This window comes from Eptatretus burgeri, chromosome 11 (assembly GCF_056783735.1).
Source record: "Eptatretus burgeri isolate ZD-2024b chromosome 11, Ebu_testis_v1, whole genome shotgun sequence".
In the NCBI taxonomy this organism is placed as follows: Eukaryota; Metazoa; Chordata; class Myxini; order Myxiniformes; family Myxinidae; genus Eptatretus; species Eptatretus burgeri.
In genome coordinates this window covers 1,248,716-1,263,715 of record NC_140971.1, presented here as the reverse complement: position 1 = coordinate 1,263,715, position 15,000 = coordinate 1,248,716, and the positions used below count along the sequence as shown (strand labels likewise).

The window sequence follows — 15,000 nt, the reverse complement described above, 5'->3', positions numbered from 1 at the left end:
TCCCTTCCCGGAGGGGAATAAGGGAGAGCTAGCGTCCTGTGTCGAGGCCCAATCCAAGCCTCAGAATGGCCTCCCCAGATTTCAGCGATCTATAACCAAAGTGGGTCCAGCAGCCCACAACGACAGCGAGGGGATGGATGGTGCAGAGGGGTACATCTCCTAATCTACCCTATCCATTTAACTGTTAAACTACCCCGGGGCTTTCAACAAGCGCCTCTCGCTTAAACTATTGGTTCTAACAACCCAGATTCCCGTCGCCTGTGTTGGTGTCCTCACAATTTCGGGCCTCGCCCCCCAATTTTCTCTCCGTGCCCTCACACGGTCTCATGGCTGGGACACGTGGCTCCCTTTGGCAGGCATGACCCTCTGCCGATTCTCCCGCTATGGCAACCCCGGGCACTACACTGCCTCCGAGCCTACCAGCTCCCTAAACACCGAGGAGTGCCCCCCATGGCACCTCCCCTGAAACGCACACGTGGCAGGCTGGCTTCCCAGGCCCCTTTCCGAGGGTCACCCGTGCCCACAACACTGCCCACGCGGCTAATGGCACCCCGGGCCCCCGCACCAAGCAGGCGCACCCGTGCCCACTACGCTATCCCGGCCCCCATGGGCCCTTGGCCTACCACGGCCGACTCGCCTGGTGCCCGGGGTACCCACTCAGCGATACTCACCTTTCGCAACCACGCTCCCAGCCCGTCAACAGGGCTCCTGCACCCCTTCAAATGGGTTTCGAGCCTACATTCACACCAACAACAAAACGACCTCCATTTTTCAATTTAACTAACCCCCTAACTCACTCTACACTGACCCCGGGGTCCCTTGGGCGGGAGTCACTCCTCCCCCCAATCACTCATCGCACCATGCATTCCCCATTCGCTCCACTCACACAGACCCGCTGGCCTCACTCACTCAACAAGTGCTCACCTCACAACTCACCAACTCTTCAACACACACACCGCTGAACTCTGCTATCCTCCTAACTACATCCCCTAACTAACTCGTGCTCCCACGTCGTCCCTTAAACTACAGCACGTTCCTTTTAACACTACGTAGCTAAACTACGTCCTCTCTACACATTCACAAGTCTGTCCATGTCCTCAAATCCCTAAAATAACTTTTATTTCCCCACCTAAAGCTCATCTAAATCCCTCTAACTAATCCATTCCACGGGCCCCATGAGGACTTACCCCTGCCCCATGGAGCCGGTCTAGCTATGCTAACCCTTCCCCCTAACTAGTTTCCATCCTGTGCCCTGGTAAGGGGGTCTTCCACCCCTTGCCCGGGAATCCTGTGCACCCGAAAGTGAGGCTTGGTTTTTTTTTCTTTTTTCTTTCCATGCGCAGCACCAGCGCGGCAACTCACAGCTCGCGCACTTTGCACCTGCCCGTGACGTCATGCAGCTGCACGTGTACCTCGTCCCTCCTTGGACGGTACCATCCAGCAGGGATACCCCTCCTGCCGGATTCCAACCCCACGTGCAGCCATGACGTCACCGTGCGCATAAAAAAAAACACAAGCCCCACGTCTCGAGCGGTTCCCCACGCGAACACATGTGCCTTGCCCGTTGGAGCTTAACACACACGATCGCGTGGAGAACCCGTCCGGTCCAAATCCATAATCCTGCCTAAACTTTGTCCGTCCGCGGGATCGGCAAATCCACCGCGTGCGTTTCCGGACCGGGACTTCACTCTCGCAAGTGGGCACGTGGGGGCCTCGTGCGTTGCACAGCATGGACCGCGTGCTCACTGCTGGGTGAACCCGGCACGGTCCCCGAAACAACTACAGCCGCTACTCGGCTTTCTTTCCTCACATGTCGCCGTCGTCGCCATTCGACACACGCACTCCCGCGTGTTACGACGCTAACACACCTCACCATTAAACTCACACCGGGAGACGCGGCTGCATGTTCACACATGCCCACCGACATCTCCCTTACACACAGCGACCTTGCACACGCTGTCTCTCTCACACTCGGCCGCTCACTCACGCATGCCATCTCCCTCGCACACGTGGCTCCACTCACTCGCGGCCTTCCACTCACTCGTGCCATTTCCCTCACACAAACCATACCACTCACACACGCGGGGGCACTCGCCCGCGGTGCCTCACTCATTCTGGCCGTTTCACTCACACACACGGCCTCTTCCACTTGCGGTGCCCCTTTTACACACGGCGTGCTGGGAAGCACGTACTCCGGCACAATCGCTACCACACCACTCACACACGGGGATGCATTCACACCTTGCACCACACACACAGGGACAACCACACTGGGGATTCGTGTCCCCACAAGGGTCTCCGGGGCCTCTATACCCCCCAAGCTCTCCGTGCACCTGTCCAGAGCACTCCTCCCCTCGACTTCGCAAAGCACGACCGAACCCACCTGGTCGTGACTCGCCTCAAGGGGGCATACTCCCTCCCCTCGTTCCTGGAGGAGGCCATCCAACTGCTCGCACCGGGTCTCTACCCAGTCCGCGAGCTCACCCCCATTATCCTCCACTACCTCCGTGTGTGTGTGTGCGTCACTTACCCCGTCTTCATCGTGTAGTCTTCCCTCTATCGTTCCCATCTCCCGTGTCTCTGCCAACTCAGTCACCTCTTCACCCTTTACCTCCCTTGTCTCAACTATTATTTCCGTCTCTTCCCTTGTTATCTCCCTCGTGCACGTCTCCGTCACCCCATTTAGTTTGTCCCTCTCGGTTACCGTCACTTTTTCCGTCACGACCCTCGCCCAACACGTCCCCTGAATTATTTTTTCCTTACCCGCCTCCACCGCGGGCCCGACAGCCGTTGCACTCCCACCCAGCTCGTTCGCTCCCACACGTGGCGTCGCCATTTTGAGCTCCCCGGTTACTGCCTTCATGCCCGCCTGCAGGCTTCGGCCCATGTTCTGCGTCTCACCCTGCAGCTTTTCCGTTTCTTCCTTCATTTGCTGTGTATTCGCATCCATCTTTTCGTTCATGCCTTTTATTTTGTTTATAATTTCATTTGCGTTTGTATCCATCTTCGCTGTCATTGCCGCCAGCATGGCGCATAGCTGGGCCATGTCAGGTGCGCTTGGGTGAGCCGTTTCGGCAAGGATCGGGGGGTTTTGGTGGAGAGGGGGAGGGGAGGTGTCATACACCGCGGCCGCCGCCGCACCTATTTCGGGCTCTGGGTTCAGTTGGGGGAGTTCGTGTTCCTGCACAACCAACATTTCCTGCACGGGGTTTTCATCCTGGACCATGGATTCTACACATTCTACATCCATTTCTAATACCCCCGGCTCCCGCTCACCTTGAGACGCCATCTTATTTCTCGTAAAGGGTTAATTTAACTCGCTCGTAATTTGGAGGGAATCGGGGGTCGCTCCTCTCACCCCTGGACCGATTCCCGTGAATTTAGCTGGAGACAGGAGAGCCCGTTGTCCCGTTCTCCGACTCCAGTGTCGCGAGGAGGGGGATGAGTTTATATCGCACGACCTGACACCAGTGTTGCGGATTCGCGCCCGCCGGCGTGCGAACGGCCACGTAACTCAAATCGCGGCACGTCGCCCACCGGACGGACAATCCCGTCGTGACCCTCTCGGACTAACCCCGGGAACTAGTCACGGGTGGGCCTTTCGGCCTCACCACGATCGTGCCAATCGGCCCCCCGCGTGGGATAGGGTTGCTCGCCAAATTCGACCTACCTAAGTACCCACACGGAGGGTAGACCGGGCGATCGCACCTCGCCGCAGGTCGACTCCGGACACGGGCCACTTTAAGCGACCCGTTCCGTACTATCGGGATAACCGAGCGGTGTTATCGTCGGCCTCGACGGTTCGATTAATTATTGGGCGTATTTAGCCCACTACCAACCCTTTACGTGAAGTAAGATGGAGATTCAATAAAGGAAAAGACGAAGCGAAACGGGAAAACAGTTCAACCTAAAGCACATTTATTCCGCGGCAAACGGAAAGCACACATATACAATTATACACCAAAAGCAAATGTAAAAGAAGAAGAAACACACAATAATGCACAAAAAGCAAATGTAAAAGCAAAACACAATGCAGTTCTACCACCGACTACCGAGCACACGGCAACACTTATACAGTTTTACTTCACAGACGGCGCCGACAACACATATACTCAAAGCAAAAGAAAAAGGGACCACCCTCAACGATGATGGGGGCAGACGGCCTGGGGCCGAGACCGCGTCGAGCCTACCCGTCTGGTGATGAGCCGCAAAATGGCGGTGGCGCCCCGACTCCGCGGGCCTCGCTGGCACTGCCTGGTATGGGGTGGGAACGGGGCCCCCTTCTCGCACTATCTCAGCGCGGGGGGAAACAGGAGGGGGTTGTTGATGCTCGGGGGAAGGAGGATATCTCGCTGGCTCGGGTCCCGCGACGAGCGTCTCCACCGCGACCTCGGTCGCGTTACCGGCCTCCCCTCTCCGCAGCTCCCCGACTCTGACACGAGCGCCCTCTCGACTGCCTTCGCTGCCGCCACCTCTCCAACTCTCCACAGCTCCGTCCAACTGCTTTCTCCGACTCTTCTCTTCACTGGCTCTTCCCAACCCAACTCTACTGCCTTTTTGGCGAGTGAACGCGGCCCTTTATAGCCCCCGTGGCTTCGCTCCTTCACCTTCGACCCTTTACCTCTGGCTGGCTCCCCATTGGACAGAGGAAAAGTGGGCGTGAATGCTTTTTGATCCATGAATCTGCATATAGCGATATTACTCCGACGCACCTGGAGGCGGGGCCAAATCGCCCCATGCTCGCTGATAGGATGGAACAGAAGTGGGCGTGAGTCGTTTTTGATCCGATTTCTTCGGAAAGGCTGGTGTTTCTGCACCCGCTGCTCGGTGCGCGCCCTGGACGAGTCCAGTATCGGTGCCCACAAGCGGCGCGGGAATGACGGTGATGCGATGGTTGCGAGGGCGAGTTGTGACGGTAAAGGTCGTGGCTGTTGGCGTTGTTGTTGTTGTGAAGCGGCGTTGCGGTTGGTAGTTGTTGTGTGATGGCTGTTGAGACGTGGTTGGTGGTGGTAGTAATGGTAGTAATGGCGGCTGGTCCAAAATAAAGATAGTAAAAGAAAAACGGCTATCTAGAAGGGTCGCAGCCCGAATGAATGACATTTATTCCCACTAAACAACGGGTTTGGGCCTAACTACACATATACTTACAGAGATATCTCACCTACGGGGCCTGAATGGTGGTTTGCGAATTTCGTCAACCACAACAATATATATATATCTCCATTTACATTTTCTCCAGCTGCGATGTTGGGTGTTTGAGGCCATAATGAGTCCTTTTCTGAGCACCTTGTCACTTCTGTTGAACAATGTGTGCACTGCACGTCCCAGTTTCTAACTTTGTTTTATTTGTTTTTCATCGTCCAGTGCCTTTAAATGAGATTTCATCAATCTCTGTAAACCTTCCACTTGGAGTTTGTTTTATTTGTACAATCTTTAACCAAACGTCGTTTTCACGGATTCATTCCTGATTTGCAAGCTTGAGTTCATTGATAATGAGTGATGTTTTATTACCTTGCCAAAACGAAGTTTTTGCAAGATATGTTAGTCAGCTTGTATGTTTTTTTTTTGTTTGTTTGTCTGTAATCACGTATAAAAAATTCTGCCGAGCACAGTTATCATTGGAAATTTTTGTAACTTCGCATATCAGAGGCCTATTGAGGTCCCTTTCAGCGCACAAAATTTTGAAGGTCAAGGTCAAAGGTCAAGGTCACTGTCACAAATCAGGGGAGTCGACGAAACCCTTATTTTTTGAGTAATTTTGATCGGATCGTCTTCAAATTTCATGGGAATATAGTTCATGGTCGGGCGCTCAGCTGATTAATTTTTGGTGGCGATTGGCCTTGACCTTCATTTGTTTTTTGTTTTTTTTGGTCTGTAATCACGTATAAATCACTCTGCAGAGCACAGTTATCATTGGAAATTTTTGTAACTTCGCATATCAGAGGCCTATAGAGGTCCCTTTCAGCACATACAATTTTGAAGGTCAAGGTCAAAGGTCAAGGTCACTTTGTCGCAAATCAGGGGAGTCGATGAAACCCTTATTATTTGAGTAATTTTGATTGGATTGTCTTCAAACTTCATGCGAATATAGTTCATGATCTGGCGCTCAGCTGATTAATTGTTGGTGGCGATTGGCCTTGACCTTCATGGTTAGCGCCTTAGGTCAAACATATTTGACCCCAAGGTCAAATTTTCAAGTTTTAGGAACCATATCGTGTAGTACCTCAAATTGAACACCTCGATGAGTGCTTTCTAGATATGTCAAGCTTGGGACATTATGATGTCATTTGGTGACGTTATGAGGCAAAAGCATATTTTTCATGGTTACTCTAGAATGATTCTCATCGGAATCTCTCGTAGGCAGATATTCCTCAAGGAGTCGCTCCTGGTGGATAGCAGCTCTGTTCACCTCAGTGTGACCTTAAAGAAGTCACACGTGGTCACCTTTTGGCAAGATACAGGTCACCCGGCTGGTGACATTGGTTTATTTTTATTTTACTCGATATCATTACCTCCACCATTGAAGGTGGATGGACGTGACGTTTTCACCTGTCTGTCTGTTTGTTTGTTTGCCTGCCTGTCTCTGTCTGTTTGTTCCTTGCGAAATTGAAAATTCCCAAGTGTATTTGCTCGTCTGTCTGTCTGTATATCAATCACCTACAGGTCACTTTTTTACTCTGGTCTTCATGAAACTTGACCAACTGGTGGAGGTAGTGACTATGAAAGCCTATTGTTTTTTGAGATGAATATGTCGCAAGGTCAATGTCACAAACTGGCAATTTTCATCCAATTGATTTGATATCTTACATATCAGAGAGTACACTCGATCCGTCAAACCTGGGAATTCATCTTCTCGTTCTTAATAATGATAATAATAATATTAATAATAATTTTCAGACGGCATATTTCCGAGCTGCCTCCATCAATGGCAATGATTCTGGTACCATACGACAGAGTTTTACCTCGTGCATCATCCTTTGGTATTTTGATTTTAAGCCTGGTGTTGACTTCGCGGCTTGGGTGGCTGGTTTCGGATCTTAGGGTCCTGAGTTCGAGTCTCGTTGGAAGCTGAATTAACAACAGTTGGGGTGGATTCAGGCCGTCATCCTTCCGAGGTAATAGCTTGAAAGCATTCCACGAAACGTCTGGAAAACGATATTTCTTTGTAAAAGAATAGGCAGGATCTGAGCGGTGAGCGGGACTGTACGACTGTCAATAAACCTGATGGGGTAGGGGCCACTCCACATTTGCCTCGATGTGGTACATATGAACATCAAATAATATCAGTAGAAATATCATGCCTCGGGAAATTCCTTGTTTTTCTGTGTTATATTTATGAAAATTAAATAATAGTGAGGTACCAATGCTTCACACGGGACACACGTGATCACGAGCCCTCCTCCAGTCACAGTATCAATGTCAAAGCGAATCACGTGATCAAGAACCTTCTCGAGTCGTGGTTTCTCGGCAGATTTAACGCTAACTCTGAATTTAATAAATACTTGAACTGACATTTAGTGTTCCTTTCATCTTTGTTTTGGCAAACTGCATCGAGTGAAGTGTTCAATGATCAATTAATCAGAGGTAACTATTTATATCGTTCATTCACACAAATCATCAATGGCTCTCAACAACAACACGGAGCTGTGCGTTCTGCAATGGTCGCACACATGTCTGATATCGAGCCATCCGTACTTTCCGCTGGTATGTCCAGTGTTGAAGCCCACATAGGAGCTTCTCGAATGGACAGTGCAGGTATTTGTGGAACAGAAATTGAATTTCTTACTCGAGCACATTTGCTGAACACCTCAGTGTGTGTGTGTGTGTGTGTGTGTGTGTGTGTGTGTGTACGTACAACAGCGAAAGTATCAATTGTGTAAGGTACTCCCCCATGCACGTTGATAATGTCACGCAGATGGCTATGTACATCGAGCTTCAGTATGATCACTGATGTTGTTCTCTCTACTGTTAATCCACAGGAATTATTTTGAACATTTTTAAGTGCAGGTCATTGTGTGCCCCTGCACGTTTTCCCCCTGCGCTCACGAAGCGAATAGAAGGGTTAAGCGATCCATCGGTTGTACATACTGTTATGTTCACGGGGTGTATTGCAGTGGTTTTTGCCATGGTCACCGGTTCTCAAGATGGGTTTCTTTCTTCCTTATTTTTTTCTTGTTTTGTTTTGATCCTTCCGCTGCGGGACCTTCCTTCCCCCTTGGAGGCCTTACGCGGTCTCGTGCGAAAAAACTGGATTTTATTCGGTGGGGAAAGTAAAAAGAAAAAGAAAAAGAAAAAAAAGAAAGAAAATAAATGGTGATGAAGAAAGAAAGCATGAGCGGGCACAACGGGCGGAATGGTCGGCAAGAGGGCGAGAGGAAAAGGCGGGAACGAACCCAGGCTTTTGATGACGAACTTGGCCTGTAAGACCTCTTTGAGGATTTGAGTGATCTCTCTGAGGGCCACCTGTTGGAGGCACGGTCAGTGTTGAAGACACTGAGGCAGAGGAGAGCCTCGCTGGCGCACGTTGATCAGGGAGGGAGCAGAAGCGTTTCCTCGTCCTGATTGTCACTTAAGCCAACCTGAAGCAATGTGTGGCTTCAAGGTGTTGCAGGAATTGCTCCGGTTCGTCCATTGGTGAAGTTTGAGAACACACCCAGAGAGAGGGAAGGCTGCTGGTGAGGCATCATCCATGTGGCCTGTGGCTGGAGTGAGGCCGCTGGAACGTCAACTCCAACAGGCCTGAATTATTTTTCCTCTCCCCAACCCCAACTTTCTCCTTTACACATTATTTTCTTAATATCTTGGCAAATATTCCTTTGTTATTTGGCATCTCCCCCCCCCCCCTCTCTTTGGGATTAGCTCGGGATATCTGGTGAGCTGCTGAATTGTCTTGTCCATATTGTATTGGCGTCTGTCTGTCTTTTAGTTTCTTGTTACCACTACATATATAGGGTGGGGCATTTATATCTGACACATTTGCAATCTTTCTTGCCGGAAGCAGTCTTGGCATAACGAATTATTGTTTTCTTTGTTTTACAGATAATACTTGAAAGTGTTTAATGACGGAGCATTTTAAATGCAATGAGCATTTAATTTTTTTTTTTTATTTTGTTAAAAATTATTGAGTATGTCAATTTCACAAACAAGGTCATCATGACAGATGAGGCACACTTTGATTTGGCAGATTTAACTCCACCAGATTTCTTCCTATGCGGATTTCTGAAGGGCAAAGTTTATAAGGAACATCCAACCTCGATCGATGAATTGAAGGCAAACATCACTGGAACCATCCGCTCTATTGATCAAGAGACATTGCTTGCGGTAATGAACAATATGAAGGCATCTCTTCGGGATTCCCTAAAGCACCCAGAACCCCCCAAATCCCCACTCAGCCTGTTCGCAAACTCTTCAGCTAACCTCTCATTCTTGAGCTTGTCATTATCCAGTCTCAGTTGAAATGGTACCATTCTCCTGGATTTAAGCTGCAATTTTAGAGTTGCTACAACAAGCCTGTGGGCGTTATTGAGGTCAGTCATCCTCCAGCGACCAACAACGAGCACATGGTCGATCTCCTTTGCCACACCACCAGCATTGGAATACCAACTCCAGCAATGAGCTTGTGGGCACTGAAACCATGAACCAGCCATCCTAAGTCCATGACTTCTTGCAAAGTCAAGGAACTTCGTGCTATTGTGGTTCACAGTTCCTGACCCATGGGGACCAACACACGTCTCATAACCATCCTTATCAGTTCCAGTCGATGCATTGAAATCCCCCAAGACTAGAAGTGTATCTCGCTTGGGGCACTCATCAACCACAGCCTCGAGAATGTGTCCTTCACGGTAAGATCACTCGCCTCATTCGGAGCATATGGAGACGAGGGAAATGACACCCAAGGGGTGACAATATCCTTCGTCTCCTAATACGCTCGTTGACCGTGTTACCCCAATTGTCTTTGGAGTCAGCTTATTGGATACAGCTACAGCAACTCCTTGGGTATGGTAACCATCAGAGCGACTAGACCAATCGTAGGTGTCCCTTGACCTTGACTATTTCGACACTTTAGATCCCTTTAGACCCCTCAAGACCATGATAGACCCTGATGAACCCTTTAGTCCACTGAGATCCTTTTGACCTTATTACCTCTTAGATCTTTTAGACCTGCACACCCATTCGACCCCTTCTGACTCTACCACAGAAACATCTGTGGAGTCTTCTATCAATATGCAGACTATACTTTTTTTTCAGCAAGTAATTCGCAACCTCCACCCACTCAGAGTCTGGGTACTCTACAAGGTGGAAATTTGGTGGACAGTTTGGGTGTGTGGCAAGGGTGAATTGAATAGATTTTGGTGACAATCCAGATCTGGACCTTGGAATCTTTTTAAAATCACAAGTGACTCTTCACCATCGAGGGAAAGTGCCAAAAACGATGTCGTCGTCGTCGTCTCCATTTCGCGTCCATTGTTCCCACACTGTGGGATGGGACGTTGTTTTCCCTTCATGGCCTTATTCCACTTGACCCGATTCCTAACATCCACGTTGGTGAGATCTGACAGCCTGAGGTCCTCTGCCAGCGTCTCATCTCAAGTCTTTAGTGGCCTGCCTCATGGTCTCGGACCCTCTCCCTTCAATCTACATGCCTCCGTCAGCCAGTGGTCCTCCTCTCTTCTTTCCACGTGTCCATACCATTGCAGTCTGCCCTGCCTGATCTCGTCCGTTATTTTCTTCAGACCCATCAGCTGGAGGAGGCCTTCACTCCTCCTTTTCTCATGCAGGGATGTCCCGCACATCCATCGCATCAACCTCTTCTTTGTCCGCTCCAACTGTTGCGCACTTTCAGACTTTATTGGCCAGGTGTCACTGCCGTCAATCATACATTTCCGTATGCATGCTGCGTAAAAGGTACTCTCGAGGTTAGAAAAGGGGCCAACTCACGAAACCTTTTCTAACCACTCCGGATCCTTGCTGTCACCGCGGCATCCGCTCCTCCCCCAGCGTCTCTCATGTCACCCAGATAACAGAACCTGCTCACAACTTCGTATTTCTCACCATCCAACATGAAATGTTCCCCTTCGCCGATGGTGCTTCTTTGTGGTAAAACACCCTGACACCTCTTGCACACAAACACTGCTCTCACCGCCTGCAGGCTCCCATTGCATCTTCGATGGACCCATTTCACACATGTGGTGCACTGTGGAATTTGCACCCACGCCCTTGCAACAGACACCACGCGGGTATTCCCCGGTTTCTTCTATCTCGCCCGCATCAATCGCAGACACCATCACCTTGGATTTTCCATGTTCATCTTCAGACCCTTTCTCTCCATGGCTGTACACCACGCCCTCAACTTCACCATTAACCCCTGCTCTTTCTCCGCCATCAGTGCCAACTTGTCTGCGGAGAGCACCTCCCAAGGCAGACCTTCCTTGGCTTCCCTGGACAAAACATCCATAACAATGATGAAGAGAAGTGGACTCAACACTGAACCCTGGTGAACTCCCACCTTAACTTTGAAACTTTCACTATCGCCTGATGCCGTCTGGACAAACGTCCTGGTGTCCACAAACAGCGCCATCACTGCCCGCATCAACCACTCCTCCATGCCCGCCTTCCTGAGAGACCACTTAACCACCTCCCTAGTTTCCCGGTCGAAAGCCTTCTCCAGGTCCACAAATGCGAAGTATAGCTCTTTCCTCTTCGATAAATGCTCCTGGAGCTGACGCACACTGAAAATGGTGTCTGTTGTTCCCCTTCCCGGCATGAAGCCAAACTGCGTGTTGTCGATCACCACCTGCTGCTTCAGCCTCTTCTCCAGCACCCTCTCATATACCTTCACGGCATGTTCCAACAGTTTGAAGGCCCGATATGACCCACAACAAGTGGATCTCCCTTTCCCTTGAAAAGCGGAACCAATGCACTCAGAGACCAGTCCAATCGAATGCAGTCTTCATCAAGAATGCTGTTGCCCAGGGCGCGGTCATCCACTCAACACCCAATCTTCCTGATGCGGCCATCAGCTCAACCACCACACCAGAAGGTCCTGCTGCCTTCCCTTGGCTGCACTGTTTCAGGGCTTCCACAAACTCATTTGGCGAAAGCAAACACCTCGGGCCCTCTTTTACCTCACACTCGACATTTCCGTCCCAGATATTCTCAAAGTTCATGAGTCGCTTCATGTGTCTCCTCCAGACCTCTTTCACCACAGTATCTTCGACGACAATGTTGCCTCTCTCGTCCTTCATACAGGTTGGACCTGTGACATCAACACAAGATCTCGCTATCTTAAAGGAGGTCTGCTCTCTCCTCCCTCTCACCAGCTCCTCAATCAACTCCCTCCTCTGTTTCTTGCGCCTCCCAGACTATGTGGCGCGATGCCCGCTTCACCGATCTGTAGAGCTCGTGATCTCCCTCATACCCGGTCTCCTTCCAGATCACAAACCATGCCTTCTCCATACCTTCCGACACTACCTCCAACCACACCCTCTTCATCGCCAGCCACATCTCCTCCGTGTTTTCTGCCTGCTGTACCTCGGCACCTCTGGCTTCAACACCCAAAACGAACCTATTCCACATGTCCGCCTTGCTCAACTCCCAAATCCTCAGCTTTGGCTTGAACTTCCTCCGACTCCGTTTCGCGGTCCTGACGCATAGGTCTGCGACAACAAGGCGGTGCTGTGTAACACACTCCTCCCTGGCAATTACCTTCACATTCCTTTACCATAGCCCAATCTGTGCTCCTCACCATGATGTAATCAATCTGCGTTTTACTGCCACCTGACTCATACGTGATAAGGTGGCTGTCTGGTTTCTGGAAGAACGTGTTTCCCACCATCATCCCCATGGCATCCCCAAACTCCAGGATTGCTTCCCTCTCTGGATTCCTCCTCCCGAATCCCATGCCTCCATGCACACCACCATAGCCATCAACTGTCCTCCCAACATGACTGTTCAAGTCGCCACCCAGGATCACAACCTCATTGTCTGGGATTCTGGATACAATGATGTGCATGCTGTCCCAAAAAGCGTCTTTCTCCTCCTGTGGCCTCCCAGCCTGAGGAGCATACACTGACAGGATGTTGACTGGCTTGCTCTCCTCGACTAACTTAACAACCAGTGCTTGCTCACTTACTCTGTCCACATTTACCACGTGGTCTGTCCATTTCTCACTGACTAACACACCGACACCAGCAGTGCCATCCAGTCTGCCCTGCCAGTTGAACTTGTATCGAGACTCCTGCCTGCCATCCAGCAAGCACCACCCCCTTTCCCTCTTTCCTTTCCATTTCCTCTCCCTCATCACCTCCACTACTTCACCTGACTTCCCCGACATACTACCGATGTTCCACGTAGCTACACGAAAACTGTCCTCCGGACCTGAAGTACTGACCTTATCATGCTGACCGTCCCAATGACCAGCATCAGGCTGTTTGCCGTCATCATGGTCGATAGTCCGGCCTCCTCTCTCACCACGACTTTGCGAGGGTTGGTGGAGTGACCCACGCCGTCCTTCCGGCTGGACGGTGCCCACATTTGCTCGTACTGCCATAGGAAATATTTTGGAGCAAAGTTTTACGCCAGATGCCCTTCCTGACACAACCATAAGTGGCCTCTACCCAGCAACTCTTCTGCCCAAAGCCGTTGAATCACTGAGGTGCAGCTCATACGCCCCCTCCAGGTAGAACCGGTGGCTGGCTTTGATCCCTGGCTCATATGCCCCCTTCAAGAAGAATCAGTGGCTGACTTCAATTCCTAGATGCATGATCAGCCTGTGACTCTGCTTTGACAGGTATTATATTTAATCCTGCTGGGTGTCAAGCCACCCTCCCCATTGGGCGAGCCCAGTGGGGGGGGGGGGGAACCGGTTTAGTCGCCGGCCACCGACCATGAACTGGCAGTACTGTTACATGGTTACCAGGAGCAACAAAGAGCTGGCCAGACAAAATTTCATGATATTTCAAAACGTTGTGGACAGTTTATGACAAAACTTGGTGGATAGGTTGGGTGTGTGACAATATGGTTCAGGTCCGGATGCAGATCCGGCGCATCAGTGGATATAAAACGTAAACTGTTCAGCTTGGCGGAGGTATGCACTCTACCGAGTTCATCTTGGTACGCTCGTGATATTGTGGCCCCGGTTTTGTTTTCAGTGAGAGTACAGGTAGAGGAGGAAAGGACGCCATTACACACAGAGGGTTATTGCAACACAAAATCAAAAAGAATAGTCTCTTACCTCTCCACCATTCCAGTTCCATTTGTTTTCAAAGTTAACTCGTTAGTTACCGATAAATATCTTAAAACTATTTTATTTAACTCTTTTTTTTTTTTTTTTTTTTTTTTAAATCACAATTCATGTTTTTTGAGACTTGCTTTTCAATCTATGTGCAGATTATGCAATGTGTATTCCCTACCCTAGGCGGAGGCTGCCTCCTTCCATCCACCCATGGTACAGGCAAGGGATTGAGAGGCTGAGAGAGGAGATTCGGACGAACCGGGTGAGAGAGTGTGAGAGAGAGAATGGGAGAATGAGAGAACCGATGATTCCTGTATGTTTTGTTCAGTTGTTGTATCAGTTTGGCGAGATGGTACTACTTCCTGTATTCTGGGAACTCATCCAGCTTTGCTGCTTACAGATGCTCCGAAGGTCCTTTGGGTCCATATTGAAGTCTACATTGTCCGTTTAATTCTCATTGCATTAAAAGCTGAAAACAAGATCTACGTTTCCTTAAAAAAAAATTTCTTCCCCTACTGAACCTGTGACGTGGTTAACGCAGTTCATGGGGTAGGGGACTCATGATGTCGGTTTGGGAGATATTTCTGAATGGTAATTGTGGTGGAGAGGCTTGGAGAAATTTTCAAGAGAGAAGTATTGGGACAAAGGGAGAGGATGAGGCGACTTGCATTGTTGGGCGTGGGTTTAGATCCCGATCATTGCAGCTGTGAGGAAATTGGTACGCTGGTGATATTGTGGCCCCAGTTTTGTATGCAGTTAGAGTACAG

General features: G+C 50.0%; 1 protein-coding gene across 1 annotated transcript in view; it reads left to right on the top strand.

The window, feature by feature from the left end:
- LOC147016272 (E3 ubiquitin-protein ligase RNF170-like) overlaps positions 1-15,000 on the top strand; it is a 35,818-nt gene that overhangs the window by 5,521 nt on the left and 15,297 nt on the right. The window contains exon 2 of the mRNA XM_085844853.1: positions 14,417-14,495. Coding sequence (XP_085700979.1) covers positions 14,417-14,495 — 79 coding nt within the window. The remainder of the gene's footprint in view (positions 1-14,416; positions 14,496-15,000) is intronic.